The sequence below is a fragment of the Olea europaea genome, unplaced genomic scaffold, assembly GCF_002742605.1.
Source record: "Olea europaea var. sylvestris unplaced genomic scaffold, O_europaea_v1 scaffold83, whole genome shotgun sequence".
NCBI lineage: Eukaryota > Viridiplantae > Streptophyta > Magnoliopsida > Lamiales > Oleaceae > Olea > Olea europaea.
In genome coordinates, this window is record NW_019266740.1 from 652,484 (window position 1) to 675,893 (window position 23,410).

The 23,410-nt window shown below is 38.9% G+C and overlaps 1 protein-coding gene across 1 annotated transcript; it reads left to right on the forward strand.

Moving 5' to 3' along the window:
• Positions 1 to 736: 736 nt before the first annotated feature.
• Positions 737 to 2,292, forward strand: LOC111391715. The gene is made up of 5 exons (XM_023016964.1): positions 737 to 874; positions 928 to 1,146; positions 1,305 to 1,559; positions 1,706 to 1,863; positions 2,055 to 2,292. The coding sequence occupies exons 1-5, from the start codon at positions 737 to 739 to the stop codon at positions 2,290 to 2,292; spliced, it is 1,008 nt and encodes a 335-aa protein (XP_022872732.1).
• Positions 2,293 to 23,410: the final 21,118 nt, after the last annotated feature.

The following is a 23,410-nucleotide window of genomic DNA, read 5'->3' on the forward strand; positions in this document are numbered from 1 at the left end:
AACATCCTTCACCCGCTTAAACACATCGAGGTCCAACATTTTGATGGAGATTAAGGACTTGAAAGAGCTTAATTGGCCTTCTAGATTGTGGTCTCCACCCGATACTCGTGACAATAGCAAGTATTGTGATTTTCATCAAGATCATGGGTATACAACTGAGGATTACTTTACTTTGAAGCATGATATTGAAGCTCTTATAAAAAGAGGATTTTGGGCTCTTACTTTAGCAATGACAAGCGCCCAAAGAACAATCAGAACAAAGATAAGGCCCCAGAGAGTCGGGGAAACAAGCAGCCTACTGCAGGCACTATCAATATTATTATTAGAGAAACGGCCACGGGGAAAGATTCTAGCAGCTTGCACAAGCAATATGCCAAGCATTCTCTAACCGTCTCAAGGACAGATCTTGGTTTTACAAAGGACATCACTTTCGGGGCAAGGGACTTAGAAGGCATATCATTTCCTCATGATGATGCTCTAGTTCTATCGGCCATCATTGCCAACTTTTAGGTCAAGAGAATTTTGGTAGACAATGGAAGCATTGCTAATGTATTGTCTCATGCGGCTTTTGTTCAAATAGGTATCTCAAATGAACAACTCAAGCAGATCAAAACATCTCTTTAGGGATTTGAGGTAAAGTCATCAGCTCAGAGGGTTTGTCAAGTTGCCCTTGACATTGAGATTGGAAGGTAGGCAAGTGACTCAGATTACAACCTTTGAAGTTGTCCATACTCCAATGGCCTACAACATCATACTTGGAAGGTCACGGCTCAAAATAATCAGAGCTATTGTCTCAACCTTTCACTTGGCTATAAAGTTCCCTACAAGTAATGGGATTTGGGCAATCAAGGCAGCCAAACAGTGGCAAGAAAATGTTATATGACGAGTGTCCGAAAGATCAATGGCGATGTCATGAACCTTTCATAGCTCGAACTCGAGCATGAAAATCATGGGAGACTCGCTCCAATAGAGAGGTTGACTGAGGTCGAGCTTGAGCTTAGCAGGAAAGTGACTATCGAACGGGAGCTAGATGTAGCAATCATGGCTAAACTTATAAGTTGTCTCCCCCGAAACATTAACGTATTCACCTTGAATGTCAAGGACATGCCTGGGATTGACCCAGAATTTACAGTGCACAGACTCAATGTAAATCCATAGGCAAGACCTGTCAAGCAAAGGAAAAGGCAGTTTGCCCCTGAAAGGTGAGAAGTCATAAAGGAAGATATTCCTAAGCTCACTAATGCGCTGTTCATTCAGAAGTGTAATACCCTAATTGGCTTGCTAATATAGTTTTTGTCGAGAAGGCTAATAGAAATTATCGAGTTTGCATTGACTTCACAAAATTGAATAAAGCATGCCCTAAAGACAGTTATCCCTTACCTCGAATCTACAATCTTGTGGATAGTACGTCGGGTCATATGCTGTATAGCTTATTGGATGCATTTTCAGGGTATCACCAAATACTCATGGTGGAAGAAAATCAAGAAAAGACCTCATTCATGGCCGACTTAACCATATATCGTTATCGAATCCTGCCTTTTGAACTGAAGAATACCAAGGTAACATATTAAAAGCTAATCAACAAGGTTTTTGTTGACCTGATTGTAAAGACGATCGAAGCGTATGTAGACAATATGGTGGTTAAAAGTAAGTAAGTAAATGACCATATCTCTGATCTTGAAAAAGTATTTACCATGCTGCGGAGGTACAACATGAAGCTCAACACCCTACAAAATGTGCATTTGGAGTAGCATCAGGAAAGTTCTTGGGTTTTATGATCACGCACAAAGGAATAGAGGCTAATCCTGATAAAATCCAAGCTTTGATGTCTATGGAGACAGGTCGCATAAAAGCACTGAACATGTTTTTCTCCCAAGCAGCAGACAAATATTTTCCCTTTTTCAAATCACTTAGGAGAAATTAAGGTTTTGATTGGAACGAGGAATGCGACTTAGCTTTTCAGGAGCTCAAGCAAGCATTAGCAACACCTCCAGTTCTTACCAAACTGAAGCCCCGTGACATGTTATTGTATTTGGCTATTTTCCAAAATGCAGTAAGTTGAGTGCTGGTAAAGGAAAAAAGAAGGGTCCAGTAGCCTATCTATTAAGTAAGAAGGTACTTCTTGATGCAAAAACCCGATACACACTTGTCGAACAGCTTGCTCTAGCTTTGGTTGTAGCTGCCAAAAAGCTACGGCAATACTTCCAGTCACATCCAATTGTTGTACTCATCAACCAATCCCTTAGACATATATTTCAGAAGCCAAATGTCTCAAGAAGATTGTTAAAGTGAGGAATTGAACTTGGAGAATTTGACATAGAGTTCAAACCGTGACTTAATACTAAGGTTCAAGCTTTGTCCGATTTCATAGTAGAACTCACCCCAAGGTCCCAAGAGACGAAAGATAAAGACTCGAGCATGACCTCCAAAATATGGGAGATCTTTGTGGATGAGACATCTAATAGTTCGAGCTTAGGAGTCGATGTCATCGTTACTATCCCAGACAGGACCATAGAAATACGATATGCACTCAGATTTGAATTTAAGACCATCAACAACGAGGCAGAGTATGAAGCTATTATAACAGCTCTTGAATTTACAAAAAAATCTCGAGCTGGAGCATATCAAAATTTGCAGTGACTCACAACAAGTGGTTGGGCAGATTGAAGGTTCTTTCAAAAGAAAGGATGAAACGATGAGTTTATATTGTCTGAAAGTACATGACCTTTGGAGGAGTTTATCAGTTATGAAATTCTAAAAGTAGCCAGAGTCGATAATGCCAAAGCTGATGCACTGTCCAGACTTGTTTTTATGGGAGTAGATGGACTTGACAGAACAGTGTACATCAAGATGATAACCAAGCCTAGCATAACTTAAAAGATAAGCATCATGGATATTGATCATGAGCCCTCTTGTATGGATCCAATAGTGGAGTACGTAAGAAGCGAAAACCTACCATCTGATCCTCGAACTCCAAGAAGCATTCGATCTAGGACAGCAAGGTACTGTATCATTGGAAGAATTTTGTTTCACGGGAGTTTCACACTCTCCTATCTAAGATGCCTCAAATATTCTGAGTCTCTTTAAGCCTTGATTGAAATTCATGAAGAAATGTGTGAAAACCATCAAGGAGCTCGAGCTCTCGCATATAAACTGATAAAGTATGGGTATCATTGGTCAAGCATGAAAAAAGATGCAGTAAATTATGTTCGTAAGTGTGACAAGTGCCAGAAGTTCAACAATGTCATACATGCTCCTACTGAAGAGTTAACTTCCATCCTTTACTTAGCTCCTTTCAAACAATGGGGAGTTGACGTCCTTGGACCTTTTCATTTGGCTAGAGGAAAATTAAAGTTTGTGCTCGTAGCAGTTGAATACTTCACTAAGTAGGTAGAAGCTGAATCCCTGGCAATAATATTGGAGCCTAAGCTCAGATCATTCATATGAAAGTCCATTGTATGCAGGTTTGGAGTACCTAAAGTCCTCGTAACGGATAACGGGAGGTAGTTTGACAATCCCCAATTAAAAATTTTTGTGCCAATCTCAGGGTTGATCACTGCATGACCTCCGTGTCGCACCTACAGTGTAATGGCTTCACAGAAGTAACTAATCGAATCATACTACAAGATCTTCGAACGAGGATTGGGAATGCTAAAAGTGACTGGCCTAATGAGTTTCCATCCATACTTTGGACATATAGGACATCACATAAAACAGCTACTGGTAAGACACCATTCTATTAGCCTTTGGACTAGAAGCTACCGTCCCAATTGAAGTTAGCCTACCAACTTAAGGAGGCTCGAGACAAATATGGAGAAAATGACCACGAAACATCTTGACTTACTTGAAGAAGTGAGAGAGTGGGCCTCCCTCAAAGCTATAAATTATCAAATTAGAACAACAAGGTCAAGATGGGAAGGTTCAGAGTTGGGGTCTAGTCTTTAGACAGGCAGAAGTTGCCGATCATCCTCCAAGAAAGCTTGGTCCAGCATGGGAATGACCTTTCAAGGTCATACGTAGATTGAAGGGTAGAGCTCACAGCCTCAGGGACACGTCGGGAAACCATTCCCAAGGCCATGAAATGCCAATAATCTAAAGATTTATTACAAGTAGCTAGCCATAACATTTTTTTTCCTTTTGGGCTTGCATGCCCACAATAAGTTCATTTTCTTTATCTTTACATTTTTTCTTTTTTCTTTTTGGACTTGTACGCCCCAATAGTTTTTGCTTTTGGAAGCTCAAGTTCGAATACCCTTGAGCTCTTTACTACAATATCATAAGAAGTTATCTTTTACATAGATGTTTCTCCCTTTTAATCAATTAACATAAGGTTGTGCTCCGTGCATGCAGCTAATACTTAATCAATTAGCATAAAGCTATACTCCGCACATCCAGCTAATACATAACCAATTAGCATAAGTTCGTGCTACATGTACGCAGCTAATACTTAATCAATTAGCATAAGGTCGTCCTCTGCGCATGTAGCTAACACATAACTAATTAGCATAAGGTCGTGCTCTGCTTATGCAACTAATACTCGACCAATTAGCACCAAACCATTCCCCGTACATGCTGTCATACCTTTGTATAATGATGTGTATGCAAAGTACTCTAAGTCATCAAAAAGTCAACAGGCCGGTCATAAGACCCCGACCTTCCTGACCCTAATTTGCCTTGATAATGAGAAATTTCAAGGTAGAGATCGGGCATGTCTTACCAATTTTACCCGAGCTCGTTAACAAATGAAAAATAAAATTTCAAACGGACAAGCATGAGCTCAATTGTATAAACTACAGCGACCCAATGGCTGCCATTTAACATTCGAACTCAAAGAATCACATATGGTTTGCAGTACACGATTTTTATACTCGGGCTCGATGTCCGAAACATGACTTACATTACGAACACATGCTAGAAGCTTGAAGATAGATATCCTCGAGCTTAAAAATCCAAACTCAATCTCTAGAGCAAAAGGCGTGATCTGTTTTCACAACCTCCTATAACTGTTCATGCTCGAGCTATCACCGTTCACTTGAACTATTTGTTAGAAAATAGATGAATATATAACGTCCTCGAGCTACAACACGCTTGGGACAAACATTTTTATAGAACACGAGCTAATTGGTTATGAAACATGATCTTTACGAACGCTTGGGCTAATAGTCCAGAATTAAAATTATAACCATCATGCATAACGTTTGAGTATAAAGTATGAACTCAGAACACGAAACGAAGTAACGTGTGTGATCTATGAACCAAACATAGAAGTGAAATTGCATAAACATCGATCGATTACATATTAAAAACAAAGGTTTAAAGCCCAATACCGGGTATTATACTTGCAATCCTCAAAAAACAAAAACAAAAGTTCGATAACAAATGACTAGTCCAGGTTGACGGGAGTAGCAGCATCCCCATGGTCGGGATCCTCATCATCGCCATCGTCATCCACCTTCGAAGCTTAAAGCTCGAGCTCACCAGCAAGCTCGTTCACTATCTTAAGCTCCTCAACCATTGACTTAAGGTCATCAGCACTGGCGGATCCAGGCACTGGCTCAACCGTGCTACAGCCCATGTCCACCCCTGAAAATGTCTACTTTTTTCTCAGTTTTTTTAAAGATAAATTCATTTATATTTGTATTGTAGACCATGTTCAAACTTAAGGCTGAATCCACCACTAACTCATTAGGGAGCTTCCTTCGCAAAAAGGAACGAGCAAGTCGTAGCCCGTAATGATAAGAACCTGACCTATACTGGCCAAGAAGAGTCCCGAACTAGTCAAACTTTTTAAAATCCTCAACCGCTTGAGCACGAGCCTCAGCTCGAACCCTCTCCAGTTCTTTCTCAAAGCTCTTCTTGGCTTCCATGAGTTCGAGCTTGCCCTCTTCAGCATCGTCCCTTGCTACACCGATCTCATCCCGGGCCTTACGAAGGTTAGCCCCGACAGCGTCCCGATCTTTTTGGAGCTCGAGAGCCTATTTCTTTGCATACTTATTCTCCACCTCGAGCTTTTCCAGCTTGCTTGAGATGTTAAAGCCATTCAAGGTCAAGCCCCTGGCCACACTCAACAACTGCAAAAAAAAATTAGAAAACTCGACGTTAGTTCAATCAAAAAAGAACAAAATGATTGAAACTGGGATAAGTCGAGTCATACCCTCAATGTCAAGATATCGAGAGCTTTAACTCCCTCGTGGAGATCGACGTCCTTCTCATATTTTCTGATGATCTCCTTTATTAACTCACACTCAGAATATTCCTCGAGCGAGCTCGTGGGGATATGGTCAAGTCTAGCATCAACGACGTTTGGATCTCTCCAAGGTATTAACGCTCGAACTTGATGTTTTGGTATAGGTTGTGGCGGGGAGTTTGGGCTTTTGGACATCAAGGTCTGGCCCACTATGCTCGAGACTGCCCTGGACATGGCTTCCATGACCTTTTCTTTTCCTTTAACGAGGCCTTTGGCCTTATGGTGGACATTAGTGAGTAGCTTCGATGGGTTGAAAGACATCTCTAAATCCGTAAAAAATGATACAACACTTTAGCTCGACCAATAGTTCATGGACAATGTAAGAAAAGAACAAGAAGAAAAGACCTTACCCTCGAGGCCTCTGACGTTTGCCAGGTCAAGGTGTCATCCTCGACAAGATAATCAATATTTTCTATCAAGGGGTCGTGATTCTCTAATCTTAGCCTATCTCATTCTAAAACCTCAAAATAAGCTTGACCCTCGTTAAACCTATCCTTATCAGAAATCTCGTACCTCGGGCTGAAGGGATGGTCGGAGTCTTGGGTTTAACAAAAAAGAATAATTCCTTACAACCTCGAAGAGAGCTTGGGGTATATAGAGTCCTAAACCCCCCATTCGTTGACAAATACACAAAGCAGTTGTACCTCGGAGTGAACTTATATCAAAGACCATTCTTAACAGGTCAAGCCTAGGTTCAACCTCAAGGCATCTATATAAAATGAAAAAGTACACTAACAACCTCTACCCTTTAGGGACCAATTGGCCTGGACATAAATAAAAGGACGTCAGAAAGTGAATGAAAAAGGGATGAAGAGGCCACCTTAGCTCGGCGTTAAGGGTATCTCTAAAAAAAGTCATCTCTCCCTCTCGAGCTCCTAGAACAGTTTCAATTGGCTTAGGGACTCTAACATCACACAGGGGCATAACCTCGAACTCCTTAGCTATTCTAATAATCACATGCTTTTTTCTATTTGGTAGGCTCCTTGGGGTAGGTCAAGACAACCTCACTCTCAGTACGCAAGCTAATAGGAATAGCCATTGGGATAAGGATTGTGCCTGGATCTTTAGGGCTACTACCAATCTTCGAGCCAGATATAGAGGGTTGGCTACTGCCGCTAGCACTCGACCCCTTGCTACAACTACTACTGGACATAATGCTGTGTAAATAAATAACTTTATGGCTTAAACTCTTACCTCTTTAGGTGGTTGCTCACAACTTACTATCCCCGAACTCGAGCACAATTTCACAGAGAGTTGAGAGTAAAAAGTGAAAAATAAGGGTAAAATGTGGGGGTATTTGTAGCTCGAGCTTGGACCGCAGTCTATGACATCGATGCATAGGGGCCTTTGATGATCCAAAACCTAATAACCCTTAAGCTCGACCTAAAACGCCCGACCTCAACCTCCCTCAAAACCCACAAATTTGAGGTCGGGATGTTTCTAGGTTGGGCTTGCACATGTTTGGGTCGAGTTTAAGGTCTCTTGATTCTATTCTTCCCAACGACCTAGGGAAGTACTAACCCTACTTAAACTATAGTTCCTAGTTCTCTTTAAACATATTAATATTGGCTTATAACATTTTAATTCAAACTAAAATACAACACTTCAATTATAACACAAATACCTTACCCTATGGGGATAAGGATCATACGTGACTGAATCCTTCTATAAGTCTACCGCCAACACCTATAAATACAGGGCCGAGGCTCATTATACAGGTACATTTTTCATTATTTTCTAGTTCATTGCCTTGCACACTAAATTTTCTGTCTGATTTAAGCAACGGAGAGGCGACTAGAACACACCTCGAAGCTTTTGTTTCAGGTATTAGAAGATCGTTCATGTTCATCTAAGCTCGAAGTTCAAGAATAAAGTTCTTAGGTCAATCAGGCACGATTGTCGGTAGCATCAGTCCCCAAGCTATCACAGTGAGATTTCCACAAACGCGGAACTTACTGTAAGTTTTGTATTACATATGAGATGAATTTCATCAAAAAGAAAGATGGCTTATATGCTGCCCGATCATTGTTTTTTTCCAGTTAAAATTTCAAATATTAAAGTAAAAGTTTATCAAACAAGAACGCAATAATTCTTTTTACCTAGGGAAAATTTAGTTGTAAGAAACAAGAAATGAAAACAAAGTGTAAAAAGGTTCATTTATTATGTCCGTTCACTTTTCTGACTCGGGTTTTCTTTCAAAATCGAACACAAGAAAATTTTAAAATAAAACTTAAATCATTTTATTTATATTTTAGAAGTGTCTATTTTTCATTTTTAAATAAAAACTTCCCATATTTCTCATCCCTATTATAAAACTAAGGGAAGAGAAAAAAGAAGTGAAGAAATAGAGAGTCAAAACTTAATTGTCTATTATTATGATCCAGTACCCTATATTTATAAGGTCCAAAATAAGAGTTACAATTAGAATAAAACAGATATTTTAAACTAGATAAGACTTATCCATATATTATGACAATACTAAATAATCATCAATAATTATCTCATTATTTTACAACACTCCCTTTTGATGATTATTTGTATAATAACTGCATCGTTAAAAACCTTGTTTAATAAAAACTGGTGGAAAAAAATCAAACAAAGAAAAAAAGAGTACAGTTGATTGTCAATATTTTGGAGTATAAATAAAATGCTGCCTCATTAAAATCTTGTTAGGAAACCCAGTGGGACAAAGCCTAGATTACAAAAGAAGAGTACAACTACCCTCTGGTGAAAATCACTGAAGGTCTTTAAGTCGATGCATTCCAATCCTTTGAACAAATTTCTTTAAAGTAGATGTTAACAATGTTTTTGTGAATAAATCGGTTACATTGTCACTTGAGAGAATTTGTTGGATATTGATTCGCCATTCTTTTGAAGCTTATGAGTATGAAAGAATTTTGGAAAAATATGCTTCGTCCTGTCATCTTTGATATAGCATTCTTTGAGTTGTGCAATACAAGCTACGTTTTCTTCATACAAAATTGTTGAACTATCTTTTATTGAAATTAATCCGCATGATGCTTGGATATGATGGTTTCATGTTTCTCAACCATACACATTCTCGGCCAGCTTCATGGATTGCAATAATTTGAAGATGTAGCTATCAAGGATTGCTTCACAGATCTCCATGATATATCTATTCCTTTGCGTGTTAACACATAACCTGTTTATGATTTAGCTTTATATGGGTTAGATGGATAACTTGCATCGTATATCCGCTAAAGCAGATCCTGACTTTTGAGAATAAATAATCCCAAATCAATTGTGCCCTTAAGGTAACGAAAAATATGTTTAACACCATTCCAATGTCTTAGAGTTGTTGTAGATCTATATCTTACAAGGAGATTTAAAGAAAAAGCTATGTCAGGTCGAGTGCAATTTACAAGATAAGTTGATGTTCTAATTGCACTAAGATATGATACTTTAGGACCAAGAACCCTTTCTCCATTTTCAAGTAGACAAAATGGATCTTCTTTCACATCAAGTGATCGAACAATCATAGGTGATGCTAATGGATGTGCATTATCCATATAAAAACATTTTACAAATTTTTCTATATACGTAGATTGGCGAACAAATAATCCATCTGCGAAATGTTCAATCTGCAATTCAAGACAAAATTTAGTTTTTCCCAAATCCTTCATCTCATAATCATTTTCCAAATAATCTGCAGTTTTGTTGAGTTCTTCAAGAATTCCAATTAAATTTAAATCATCAACATAAACTGCCATAATTGCAAATCCAATATCTGTTTTCTTTATAAAAACACATGGGCAGACATCATCATTTTTATAACTCTCCTTTAACAAATATTCATTAAGGCGATTACACTACATACGTCTGAATTGTTTTAATCCATAAAATGATCTTCGCAATTTAATTGAGAACATGATTTTCGGGCATGTATCATTTGTTCCTGGAACTTTAAGTCCTTTAGGAACTCTCATATATATGTCACTATCTAGTAAACCGTACAAATAGGCAATTACTACATCCATAAGGGGCACATCAAGCATTTTGTGACACGATCAAACTAATTAAGAATCTAAAAGTGATAGTGTCTATTACGGGAGAATATGTTTCCTCATAATCAATGTCTGGTCGTTGTGAGAGACCTTGAGCCACGAGTCGGGCTTTGTGTCTGATAATTTCATTATTCTCATTTCTCTTTCGTACAAAAACTCATTTGTAACCAATAGGGATTACATTTTCAGGTGTATGAACAATTGGTCCAAACACTTTTCGTTTCTCCAAAGAATTCAATTCCGCTGGCTTCTTTCCATTTTGGCCAATCATTTCTATTTTGACAGTCTTTAACCGACTATGGTTCAAGATCCTCATTTTCCATAATATCAAGAGCCACATTAAAGGTGAAATTATTGTCTATAGCAATATTATTTCTTTCCCATAATTTATGAGATAACATATAATTTATTGAAATCTCATTATTTTTGGATACTTGTGGTTCTTCAGGTTCCATATTTTCAATATATGATCGATCAATCTTTTCTAATGTAACTTCTTCCGAAGTTTTTGGTTGATTTTTCTCTTATGCCTTTCGTCTTCGAGGTACAGAGTCTTTTGAACCAACTGGTCGACCACATTTATTTGAGACTCATTTGTCACAGCAGATTGTCCTGTAGGGACATCAACTTTTACTAGAATATGTTTAGCTGGTATATATAACTGTCACTTTTCTTGTGTCAACAAATGCATCAGGTAATTGATTTACAGCTCTTTGCAAATGAATTATTTTTTCAACATCTTGCTCACATTAATTACTTCGGTGATCAAAATGAGATAGGATTGTCTCATTCTAAGAGATTTTACCTTATTTTTCAGGATGTAGTTTTTCCCTCCTAAAGTTGAGAAAGTCATTTCATCAAAATGAAAGTTTGCAAAACTTGCAGTAAATAAATCATCCGTTAAAGGCTCAAGATACCTAATAATTGATGGTGAATCAAAATCCACATAAATCCCAAGTCTTCGTTGGGACCAATTTTAGTACGTTGTAGGGATGAAATAGGGGCTTGAACAGTACAACTAAAAATTCGTAGGTGAGAAATATCATATTCATGACCAAGTGCTAGTTGTAAAGGTGAATATTGATAATATGCAATTAGTCTAATACGAACCAATGATGCAAAATGCAATATGACATGTCCCCAAACAAAAGTTGGGATTTTTGTTTTCATAAGTAATGGTCTAGCAATAAGTTGTAGATGCTTAATAAATAATTCTGCTAAACTATTTTATGCATGGACATGCGCAACAGAATATTCAATTACAATCCCAATTGACATACAATAATGATCGAATGCTTATGATCTAAATTCACCAACATTGCCAAGACGAATAGTCTTAATTGAGCAATTGGAAAATTGCGCTTGTAATTTTATAATTTGAGCAAATAATCTAGCAAAGGCTACATTCATAGTGGAAAGTAGACAAACATGTGACCATTTAGTAGAAGGATCAATTAATACCATAAAATAACAAAATGATCCATGTTCGCGAAATTATTTGTTCCGATTTAAAATCTACGTAAGTGTACGGTTCGTTAACAAGTAGTAAAATGGACTATGAGTCCAAGTATCGATCCCACGAGGATTGAATTAGTACAAATTAACCTATTATGACCTTAACCGAAACACGAAAATCAAATTGAGGTTTTGTACTTTAACTAACAAAATGTAACCGTTGATGCAAGTATGAATGAAGAATTATACTAAATGCAAAATAACTTGGATGCAATTTAACTCGAATTTATGGATTTAATGAGTATACTAACGCACTAGGATCATGAATCCCTAAGCAATACCCGTTCTATTGTCAATTATGCAACTTTGACACACAGTTCCACAAAAGATGAATCAATATTTCTATTTTAATTTAGCAATCTCTCTCGAGCAATGCCAAACCTATCACAATATATGATTCGACTATATTTCTATGACGAATACTAACATACCGAAATGCATTATAAATTCACGAATATCTGCATAGAGGTATATTTATATCCCCTATCAGACCCTATGATGATTTATACTATGTCGAACCTATTTTCCTTCTTTCGAATGCATAAAACAGGCCACCTCAATCATATAATTACGTGCACAATAATCATATGAAAATAAAAACGTAATAAATCAATCAAATCCGAAACTTGTGTTCAAATACGTCAAAAATCCAAATCAACAATCAAACGTAGTATTACAAGGTTCATCGATCTCCTAGCAATAATAAATCTAGCCTAACATGCTAAAAGTAAGAAAACATAAAAATATTTGAAGAAACGACATCACTCGAATCAATCGTCAATCCAATCTTCACTTGGCACGATGTTGTTCTCTTATTCTATCCTTCGTGTCTCCTTTAAAATCTCTCAAAAATATGTAAAAATGGTGTCCCTTACATTCTGGTCGAGTTTTTGTATTTATAGGACCCTAAAAATATTGTTTCCATAAGAGTTTCTACGAAAAAAGGAAAATGAATTTTTTCTCGAGAATTGCTCTATGCGACCGCATAGAGCAACTCTATGCGGTCGCATAGAGTAAAAATATTGTGGCCTTTTACATGCGGGATGCCTCTACGCAACCGCATAGAGGGTAGCACTATTCGGTCGCATAGTGTCACCAACTATGAAAGTTGTGCATTTTGGTCCTCTCACTTGAATACTTCACTTCTTGGCATCTTTTCTTCATTCTTTTCATTCAATCATCCCAAGGTATCGTCAATTGACAATTGGCTTAATCAATTTCTTGATTTTTTTATTGGGTCAACTTTTGAATAATTGCACCTTGGTCCCTGAACTTTCACTTTGTGTCATTTTAGTCCTTTTTCGCGTCTTTTTTCTCCTGAATTTCACTATGTTCATCGTTGTTCCCTACAATTCACAAATGTAACGAGATTACATCACAATTCAATCATTTTGCTCGTTATTCAGTCATGTTTGTGACCTAAATAAGTGTGCAAAAACACACTTATCAAACCCCCCAAACTTGAATTATTGTTTGTCCTCAAAAAAGATAGTGACTTAATTCTGAACAAACATGACTTAATACCCTATTGTGGCTCAGGATTGGATTGAGTATTTAAAAATTTATCTGTGCAAACATGACATCAACCTTTACCTATTAAATGCAAATTGACGTGCTTGTGTAAATTCATGCCAACATATAAGGTTCATGATGAATTTGAGTCCCGACCCCAAGTGGGCAAATATATCCTTACTCGCTCGAGAGATATACAACCCCCCAAACTTATTCTTTTCACTCAATTATCTCGGAGTTGTGTTTTAAGATTAGGCATTTATATAGTTGTAGTCCTCACCCTCTCATAGTTTGAGTTTAGCATTACTATAACAAGTCTACATTTCAAAAAGTAAAGGCTCTCCTAAGTTTGATTGCTTCGACATTGAAGATTAAACTAGGTTACTTGCCTCGCCTCAGAGGTATAGTCTCTTCAACCAAATGTCTAAGGGCTTTTCGTCAGGTTATTGTCTCTCTTTTATTTTTCTCACCTTTCTTTATTTTATGATTAATTGTCATCTTCTTATTTGCTTTCTAAATAACCCATGTAACGAGTTTTAGGCCGGTGATTCCCAAACCAGTTGGCTTTAGGGTACCAGATTTTAAACCCTTGCAGGCTTATTCACTCGAGTTATAAAGGCTCGATAAGATGACTTTTTATTAAATTCTTTTCCTCTTGCTTTCTATATGACCCATGTATCAAACTTTGGGTCGGTGACTCTCAGGCCAGTTGGTTTTAAGGCACCAAAATTTAAAATATCCGTATAGGCTTACTTGCTCGAGTCATAAAGGCATGAAAAGAAGTGTTTTATTCTCACATATTAAAATTGCGCCCTTTGTCATTTTTTTAGACATTTAGTTTCCAAAACCAACCCCTAATTTAAGATTTTCACCTAATCTTCACCTCACTAGTCTAGATAATCCACACAATAAATTTCATGCACAGAGCCCCCACTCATCTCAATGCTTTTCTGTAATAGCTCAACTATCACCAAACTATCTTAAGGTAGTTTATGGGTTAATTCAAAAGAAGGTTATCATTCGTTTCCTAAGTTATGCCCAAAATCCAGTCATTCTCCTAATATGTCAAGCATGAATAGCGTTCATAGATAAAGTCAAGTGTTGCATCAACAAGTATCAGGTAGTCTAATTAACACTAGATCCAAAGTTTTTGCATTTTAAACTAGTCCAATAATATCATCATAGCTAACAATGTTATCAAGCCAACACAAGCATGCATGAAGCGAATTTAAAACAAACTGAATAAAAAGCAAAAAAAAAAATTATTATTATTATTATTATTTTTAAATAACACTCATCATGCACACATTATGTAGTAATGGAAAGTAGTGAAAAATAGATAATGATGAACACAGATAGAGATTTAAAATTATGTCACCCCCCAAACTTAGTTAATATATTGTCCTCAATGTAAGATTAACAAAAGATTAAAGACATAATTTTAATGACAGAATGAAGATGAAAAATCAAAATGGGGAAAACAGAACTCCCCTAATCAAAACGGTGGCTGGGACGAAAAGTTGGGCCCGGCATCATCATCGCCAGGAGGGAAGGGAAGGCGGGACAAGATCTCCCTCAACATGGCAGACTGCTAGTTCTGCTCCATCTGCATGGCCTGAACCCTCATCTCCAAACTCCCTAGACGGTCCCAAGACTCATTTACCCGCCACTGTATACATCCATCTGACCAACATACATGCCCAAACGCCCGTCAAAGGTACTTATCTGTCGGTGTGCCGTAATGGATTCAATGCTGGCAGTGGAAGCAAAGTTTCGTGCAGATGCCATATCCGTCTGCACTTGCTGGATGGTGATAGTCAGTGCCCCAAAGGAGTGCTGAAACTGCTGTATGTCTCGGCTGTGTCCAGTCATAGTGGTAAACATCTGCCTCAATAACTGGGTGTCCACGTCAGCCGGTGGTGGTGGAGCCTGTGGCATTTCAAAATCCTCAGCTACTGGCCCCTCTGTAGCCTGTTGTTGTCGTCGACGCTCGTTTTCCAATTTCTGTTGATGTTTAATTCTGGCTCGATCCTGGGCCCCAAGTGTGAGGCGCTTGATAAATTGACTTGGTTTCGCCGGTGCCTACCCAGGCTGAACCTGTATACCTGCCGCTCTACAAACCCCACTTATGAAGCTCGGGAAAATTAATGGGGTGTGCCTGTCACCCCATGTGCCAGTAACATGTATCTGATTGTAAATGTAAGTGGCCAAGTCAATCTTGTTGCCCCAAACTAAGTGATAGATGAAACCCGCCTTCTGATCTGTGAATGTCATCCTATGAGAGATGGGCTCGATGTTGTGGCAAATGAACAACCATAAGATGGCTATAGAAGGAGTGAGGTCAATCTGATACCAATCAGCAGTAGGGAGCGGCCAAGCATTTTCACGTCCGGAGAAAACTTCTGCAACTTCAACCTAGTTGAAATCATGCGGGATTGGGACTACATTAATCCAGGTGAGCCGATAGTAGTCATGATTTACCTTAGGTGAAAACATGATCCATTTGCCCCGAACCCATGTCTGATAAAGATGGTCGGATCCAGATGTGTCTATTTCCGCATTGAAATTTCTATAGAATTCCCACACCAAATTTTCATAGACGGGGTCTGGTCTTTTAATCACTTTCTCCCACCCACAATTGTGGACTAAATAAACTAATTCAAAACCCGGGAAATCATCCAACCTAACTGGTCTCTCGGGAATGAGTGCCCATTTCCGGACAACATTGGCATAACGGGCTGCTTGGTTTGAAGATAGAAAACGCTAGACACCCCTTTTGGGTTCCCTAGACCGAGCTGTGCCGGATGTGGAACCAACTTTCTCCTTTCCTTTTGATGTTCGCTTTGGAGGCATCCTGCAAAGGTATATAAATAACAATCATTAAACTGCATTTTTTTTAAAAACGATAGGGGGAATGAGATTAGGGAGACAAATATTGCACAAATCTCCCAAACTTGCTTCAACATGCATATAGAATACCTTGGTGTGTACTTATCAAAATATGACATATAAGGTAGTGTAAATAGAATGCCAAGGTGAAAAACTGGAAATGTAGGCTGAAAGAAGCACATTTGAAAAATTGGACCCATGACCGAGTGCGTATGTTCGGCCCCGGGCATCATCGAAAAATATCGAAATTTCCTCAGGCTATCTCCGAGCATATGAAAGTATTCAATGAGATCTACCATATTTTCAAATTTCAAAGCAAATGGACTTCGTTTGGTATGACAAATAATAGTAGAAAGTAGGGGACGTAGGGTGCCGTGACCTAGCCATGTGCCTACATGTTGCAAAGTGGATGTGATGTGAGACATGGTCTTTCAAGTGGTCGTGAATGTGGGAACATGCAAATGTCAAGAAAACATGCCCAAGAACGTCTAAGGAAGGCAAAATAACAATTTACACATAAACGGAACTCCAAACAACCAAATTGTGTCAAGTGACTCGTGATTAAGTGTGCGCTTTTGCCCCCGGACATCATTGAGAAAACTTGAATTTTTCCCGAGTAACCTCCGGGCATATGAAAGTACATAGTGTGGAGTGATACATATTCAAATTTCATACGCATTGGGCGTCGTATGGGTACTTAACGCAGGGGACGAAGTGGGTGCGATGAAGTGACGTGAGCCTAATATGTGTCCCTAAATGTGGGTAAGTGAGTGATTTGAGCTCAATTTCTATGGCATTTGACCACCACGTATATGGGAATGCGTATATGCAGATTGCCTAATGCGGAATTACGCAAAATGTACTACAAATTTCACTTAGGCAATGCATCGAACTCGTTGTGTGCAATAAAAATTCATCTTCATTAGAAAAATACTTGGCAAATGGTAATCACCCAAAGAACAAAAATACAAATGAAAGCCCTAAACCTAGCATACTCACACCCATTCAACCGAACTCACAATTGGAAAATAGGAGTAACTACAACTCAAATTCAAAATGTAAGGAGGGAAGAAAATTCATACCTTTTTGTGCCTTGAAGATGAGTGATGAATGTGGGATCGATTGATGAAATAAATTAGGGGTAGGAATGTCAGTGGGTGTGTGAGTGTTCGAACGAGATTAGTAGGCCCTAAGGGTGAGAGAGAGATGTGCTATGGAAATGGGTGTTTGCCCTTCGAATGAGCCGGTCTTGGACTTAAGTCCATGACCGGCCATTACTGTGCGGCCGCATAGTGAAAAAAAATTTCCCCAAAGTAGTTTCGGTATATGTCTATGCGGTCGCATAGACCAAAATTTTATTTTTTTAATATTAAAACACACTGAAATGCAAAAAGATATTTCCCTCGTAGAATTTTTTTTAAAATTGTTCTTTTATCTAGAAATGCGTGAATCATACTCTCAAACACTCAAAATCATTTCAAACTCACCGACAAATGTGGGTAATGCCTAGAAAATTATGGGGATGATAATTTGATCCAATTAACATGCATGTACGACCGATGACCTAGAAAAATGCAAATGCAAAAATGAAATAATTCTAAAAATAATGTGAAAAGTAAGCTAATAGAAAGATACAGTGGGTTGCCTTCCATCAAGCGCTAGATTTGTCGATAACTCGACTTTACCGTATTACGTCATTCTGGTGGTCTAAAATGAATGGTAGACTTTTCTTTTGAAAAATCGCTGCCCCAATAATGTTTCAAACGCTGTCCATTGACCTTGAATGTCCCCTTACTGTCGTGAGCGATCTCAACTGTCCCATGTGGAAAAACCTGTGTAATAGTATACGGACCAGACCACCTCGACCGCAACTTTCCTGGAAACAGCTTAAGCCTAGAGTTGTAGAGTAGCACTTTTTGCCTCACCGTAAATTCACGCCTCTAAATGTGCATAACATGCCATTTCTTGGTGCGCTCTTTGTAGAGTCTTGAATTCTCATAGGCTTCCATTCTGAGCTCGTCCAGCTCATTAAGTTGGAGCAGACGTTTTTCACCCGCAACCTTCAGATCCAAATTCAATTTCTTCATTGCCAGTAAGCATGATGTTCTATCTCAAGAGCTAAGTGGCATGCCTTCCCGAAAACCAGTGGATATGGCGACATTCCAATAGGGGGTCTTGAATGTAGTCATATAGGCCCACAAGGCATCGTCCAGTTTCTTAGACCAATCTTTTCGTGACGAGCTTACTGTGACTTCGAGTATTCGCTACAATTACATATTAGATTCTTCGACCTGTCCACTGGTTTGGGGATGATTTGCAGTGGCTACACGATGTTTAACACCATATTTAGTCAACAATTGTTCAAACTGGCAATTGCAGAAATGTTTGCCCCTGTCACTGATTATAGCCCTCGGTGTTTCAAAGCGGGTAAAAATATGTTTCTTTAGAAACTCAATCACCACCTTTCCATCATTGATAGGCAATGCAACTGCCTCAACCCACTTCGATACGTAATCCACAGTCACTAATATGTACTGATTAGAGAAGGATGGGGGGAATGGCCCCATGAAGTCAATCCCCAAGACGTCGAATAGTTCCACCTCTAGGATACTATTCAAAGGCATTTTATTTCTCCTGGAAATATTACCGGTGCGTTTAACATCGGTCACACCTTTTCACGAATTCAAAGGTAGCCTTAAACAGTGTAGGCCAGCAAAAACCTGATTGAAGTATCGTCGTCGCTGTTTTCGAAGCATCAAAATACCCTGCAAATGTAGATAAATGACAATGTTCTAATATCAAAGGCACTTCTTCCTTTGGTACGCAGTGACAAACAATTTGATCAGCCCCCTCTCTGTATAGAATGAGGTCCTCCCGAAAATAATACTTCAATTCAACAAAAAATTTCTTCTTCTGGTGACTAGAGTAATCAGGCGACATGATAGACCTGGCTAAGTAGTTAACTATGTCCGCGTACCAGGGTGCCTCCTTCACACCAAAAATCTGTTTATCTGGGAAGACTTCGTTGATTTCCACTATCTCTGTCTGCTCTGTGGCCTCGAATCGAGATAAGTGGTTTGCCACCACATTTTCACTACCCTTCTTATCCCTGATTTCCAAGTCAAACTCTTCAAGCAACAGTATCCAATGAATGAGACAGGGCTTTGCATCCTTCTTTTCCATTAAATACTTGATAGCAGTGTGATCTGTGTAAACAATGACCTTTAACCCCACAAGATATGATCGAAATTTGTCAAAGGCGTAGACTACGGCAAGGAGCTCTTTCTCTATAGTGGCATAATTTAGTTGAGCATCGTTCAATGTCTTGCTTACATAGTAAATCACATGAAATATCTTATTTCTTTGTTGTCCCAAGATGACCCCAATAGCAAAATCACTGGCGTTGCACGTTATTTCAAATGGAAAATTACAATCCGGTGTGATGATCACAGGTGCTGAAATCAACTTCTCCTTCAAGGTGTTAAAAGCCAGCAAACACTCATCCGTGAACTCAAATGTGGATTCCTTCATCAACAAATTGTACAATGGTTTAGTAATCTTTGAGAAATCCTTGATGAACCTTATGTAGAAATCGGCATGCCCTAGAAAACTACGAACACCTTTCACTGATGTAGGTGGTTGTAATTTCTCGATCACCTGAATCTTTGCTCTGTCCACTTCAATACCCTTTGCTGAGATTCTGTGTCCTAACACGATGCCTTCCTGTACCATAAAGTGACATTTCTTCCAATTCAATACCAAGTTAGTCTCTGTACACCGCTGTAGCACAAGACTCAAATGCTCCAAGCACTCATCAAACAAATACCCGAACACTAAGAAGTCGTCCATGAATACCTCGATGAATTTCTTAATCATATCTGAGAATATAGCCATCATGCACGGCTGAAAAGTTGCAGGAGCATTGCATAAGCCAAACAGCATCCTATGGTATGCAAAGGTACCATAGGGGCAAGTGAAAGTTATCTTCTCCTGATCGTCAGGTGCTACTAGAATCTGATTATACCCGGAGTACCCATCCGAAAAATAGTAATGCGAGTGCCCTGCTAGTCTCTCCAATATTTGATCAATGAACGGTAGTGGAAAGTGATCCTTTCGAGTAGCAGCGTTTAGTTTACGGTAATCGATGCAAACTCTCCATCCAGTCACTGTTCACGTAGGAATCAACTCATTTTCTAGTTTTCTATCACTGTGATACCCCCTTTCATGGGAATAACCTGTACGGCACTAATCCATGTGCAATCTGATATTGGATAGATGATGCCTACGTCGAGCAACTTCAATACCTCAGCTCTAACCACTTCCTTCATGTGTGGATTCAATCTCCGCTGACCCTCAATGCTTGGCTTGAATTTTTCCTCCATGAGTATTTTGTACATGCATAGTGACGGGTTGATCCCTTTGATAACTGCAACAGACCATCCAATGACTGTTTTATTCTCCCTTATCACCCGAAGTAGTTTCTCTTCCTCCACTTCACTGATAGTACTTGAAATAATAACAGGAAGTGTAGAAGATTTCGCCAGGTAAGCATATCTAAGGTGTGGTAGCAATTGCTTGAGTTCCAATTTGGGAAGTTGCTAAATAGATGGTACTGACTTTGTAGTCCTAGTTCCCAGCTCTTCGAAGTAACGTATGCGCATGTATGGTGGATTAGTTTTCAAAAACCATGCAAATGTTTCAATCTCACTTGAATCAGTGTGAGTGGATTGAGAATGTACAATGCACGCCTCGTATGCATTGGAAGGATGATGTAGCCAAAATGTATCTTGAATTATTCTGTCAATTACATCAATCTGGAAATAGCTGTCTGACTCAATAGGGAATTTCATTGCCTTGAACACATTGAAAAAGATTTGCTCTTCGCCAAGCCTCAATATAAGCTGCTATTTCTGAACATCGACAATCGCTCTTCCAGTAGCTAAGAAAGGTCGCCCCAATATGAGTGGAACATCCTTATCTTCCTTCATGTCTAAGATGAGAAAATCGGCTAGAAATATGAACTTCTCCACTTTTACCAACACATCTTCAATGATCCCTCTCAGATGTGTAAGGGATCGATCTGCCAATTGCAAGGTGACTGTTGTGGCTTTAGCTTCTCCCAAGCCGAGACAGAGAGAGGCATTAAATTAATACTTGAACCTAAATCACACAATGCTTTATCAAAATGACAATTCCCAATAGTGCAAGGTGCAGTAAAACTCCCTGGATCCTTTAATTTTGGAGGCAGCTTTCTCTGGATTCTGGCACTGCATTCCTCAGTTAGCATCACTGTTTCGTTTTCTTCTATCTTTCGCTTGTTGGAGAGGATATCCTTCAGGAATTTTGCATAACTCTACATCTGAACAAGTGCTTCAGCAAATGGGATGTTGATGTGTAGTTTCTTGAAGACTTCAAGAAATTTACTATATTGCTGATCCAATTTGTATTTTTTCAACCACTGCGGGAATGAAATAGGAGGCTCATGAGGGTTGATAGGAATGGTATCTATACCCTGTGATGTATTGGAATTTTTCTTGACGACATCCCCTGTTGTTTGTTCAGTCTGTTCCACAATTTAGTCATCTGAAGTTGGTGCTGATTCCTTGCTAGTTACCGATCTTTTTAAATGTATCTCTCATAGTTGTACTCCACTTCTGGTTGTTATAGCCTTTGCGTACTCTTTAGGGTTGATTTCAGTTTGTTGGGTAGATTTCCTGGTGCTCTATCCGTCATGGAGATTACCATCTGTCCCATTTCTGTCTCCAAATTTTTGATTGCTGCACTTTGATCTTGAAGAGTTACATCTATCTTTCGCATAAACTGGTTGTTGGCTTCCATCTACTGATTGGTTGTTACCATGAACTTTTCAAACATCTCTTCCAATCGTGACTTTTTATCCTGCTGCTGATATTGACCTTGTGGTCTATTTTAATTCTGATTACTCCAAGAAAAGTTTGGGTGTTTTCTCCAGCCCTGGTTGAATGTTTCCGAATGTGGGTTGTTCTGTTGGCGTTGACCCCATTACACAAAATCTGCATGCTCGACCCCCTGTGTGAGAATTGGACAATTAACAGTATTGTGGTCTGCTCTACATTCTTCACAGCCAGGCTTCTTGACTTGTTTTGCAGTGGCGGTCTGTGAAATGCTATCAACCTTATGGAACAAATAGTCTATCTTTGCAGACAATGCTGAATAAGTATCTACTTCATAAACCCCCGGAGTTCTCTTCTAAACCACTCGATCTGTAGACCACATGGTTGAAGTTGTAGCCATTCTCTCAAATAGCTCCCATGCTCCGTCAATTGTTCTAGTGGAGATAAACCTATCAGATGATGAATCCACCATGCTCTTGAAGGATGGAAGTAGTCCAGTGTAGAAAAATCGGATCTGTGTCTTCTTGTCAAAGCCATGTTGTGGGCACTTCCTTAACATATTCTTGAAACGATTCCATACCTCTTCAAATGATTCGGACTCACATTGGTTGAATATAGAGATATCATGCCGCATTTTGGCTACCTTAGCTGGCGAGAAGAACTTGGTGCAAAATTTGTGGCTAACTCGTTCCAAGTGGTGATGCTTGCGACGAGAAGTGAATCCAGCCATTCAAGTGCTTTATCCCGCAAGGTGTGTGGAAACAAGCGCAGTCTTATAGCATCATCCGAGATACCCTGATACCTAAAGTGTTGGCACTTATCTAGAAATCGAGATATGTGTGTATGCGGATTTTCACTAGCCATCCCGTGGTATTGATGCCTATTCTGAAATAGTTGAATCACATTTGTTTTCAGCTGGAAATTCGATTGCCGAAATGGATGATACACAATGCTAGATTGACTTTGGACCACCAATGGAGCCATGAAATCCCCAAGTACTGTATTTCCGTCATCTTCAACTGCCATGCCTTCGTTGAGTGGAATTACCGGTCAATTTTGCTCGATAGCCATTTGTTGTGCCGCTCTTGCTTCTCTTTGCCTGTGATGGAATGTGCGTTCGATCTCTGGATCTATGGGAACCAAGTCTTGATCAGGTGCTCCTTGCATACAAGCCCTGAGATAGCAAAATTAATACAAAATTAAATTGACGTAATTTTAAACTAAACCTAGTAAGCTAACTACTACTAATCTAGATAAGTTCGAATTAGTGTCACAAAAGATAAAATTAAAACTAAATTTCAATCCCCGACAACGGCGCCAAAAACTTGTTCGCGAAATTATTTGTTCCG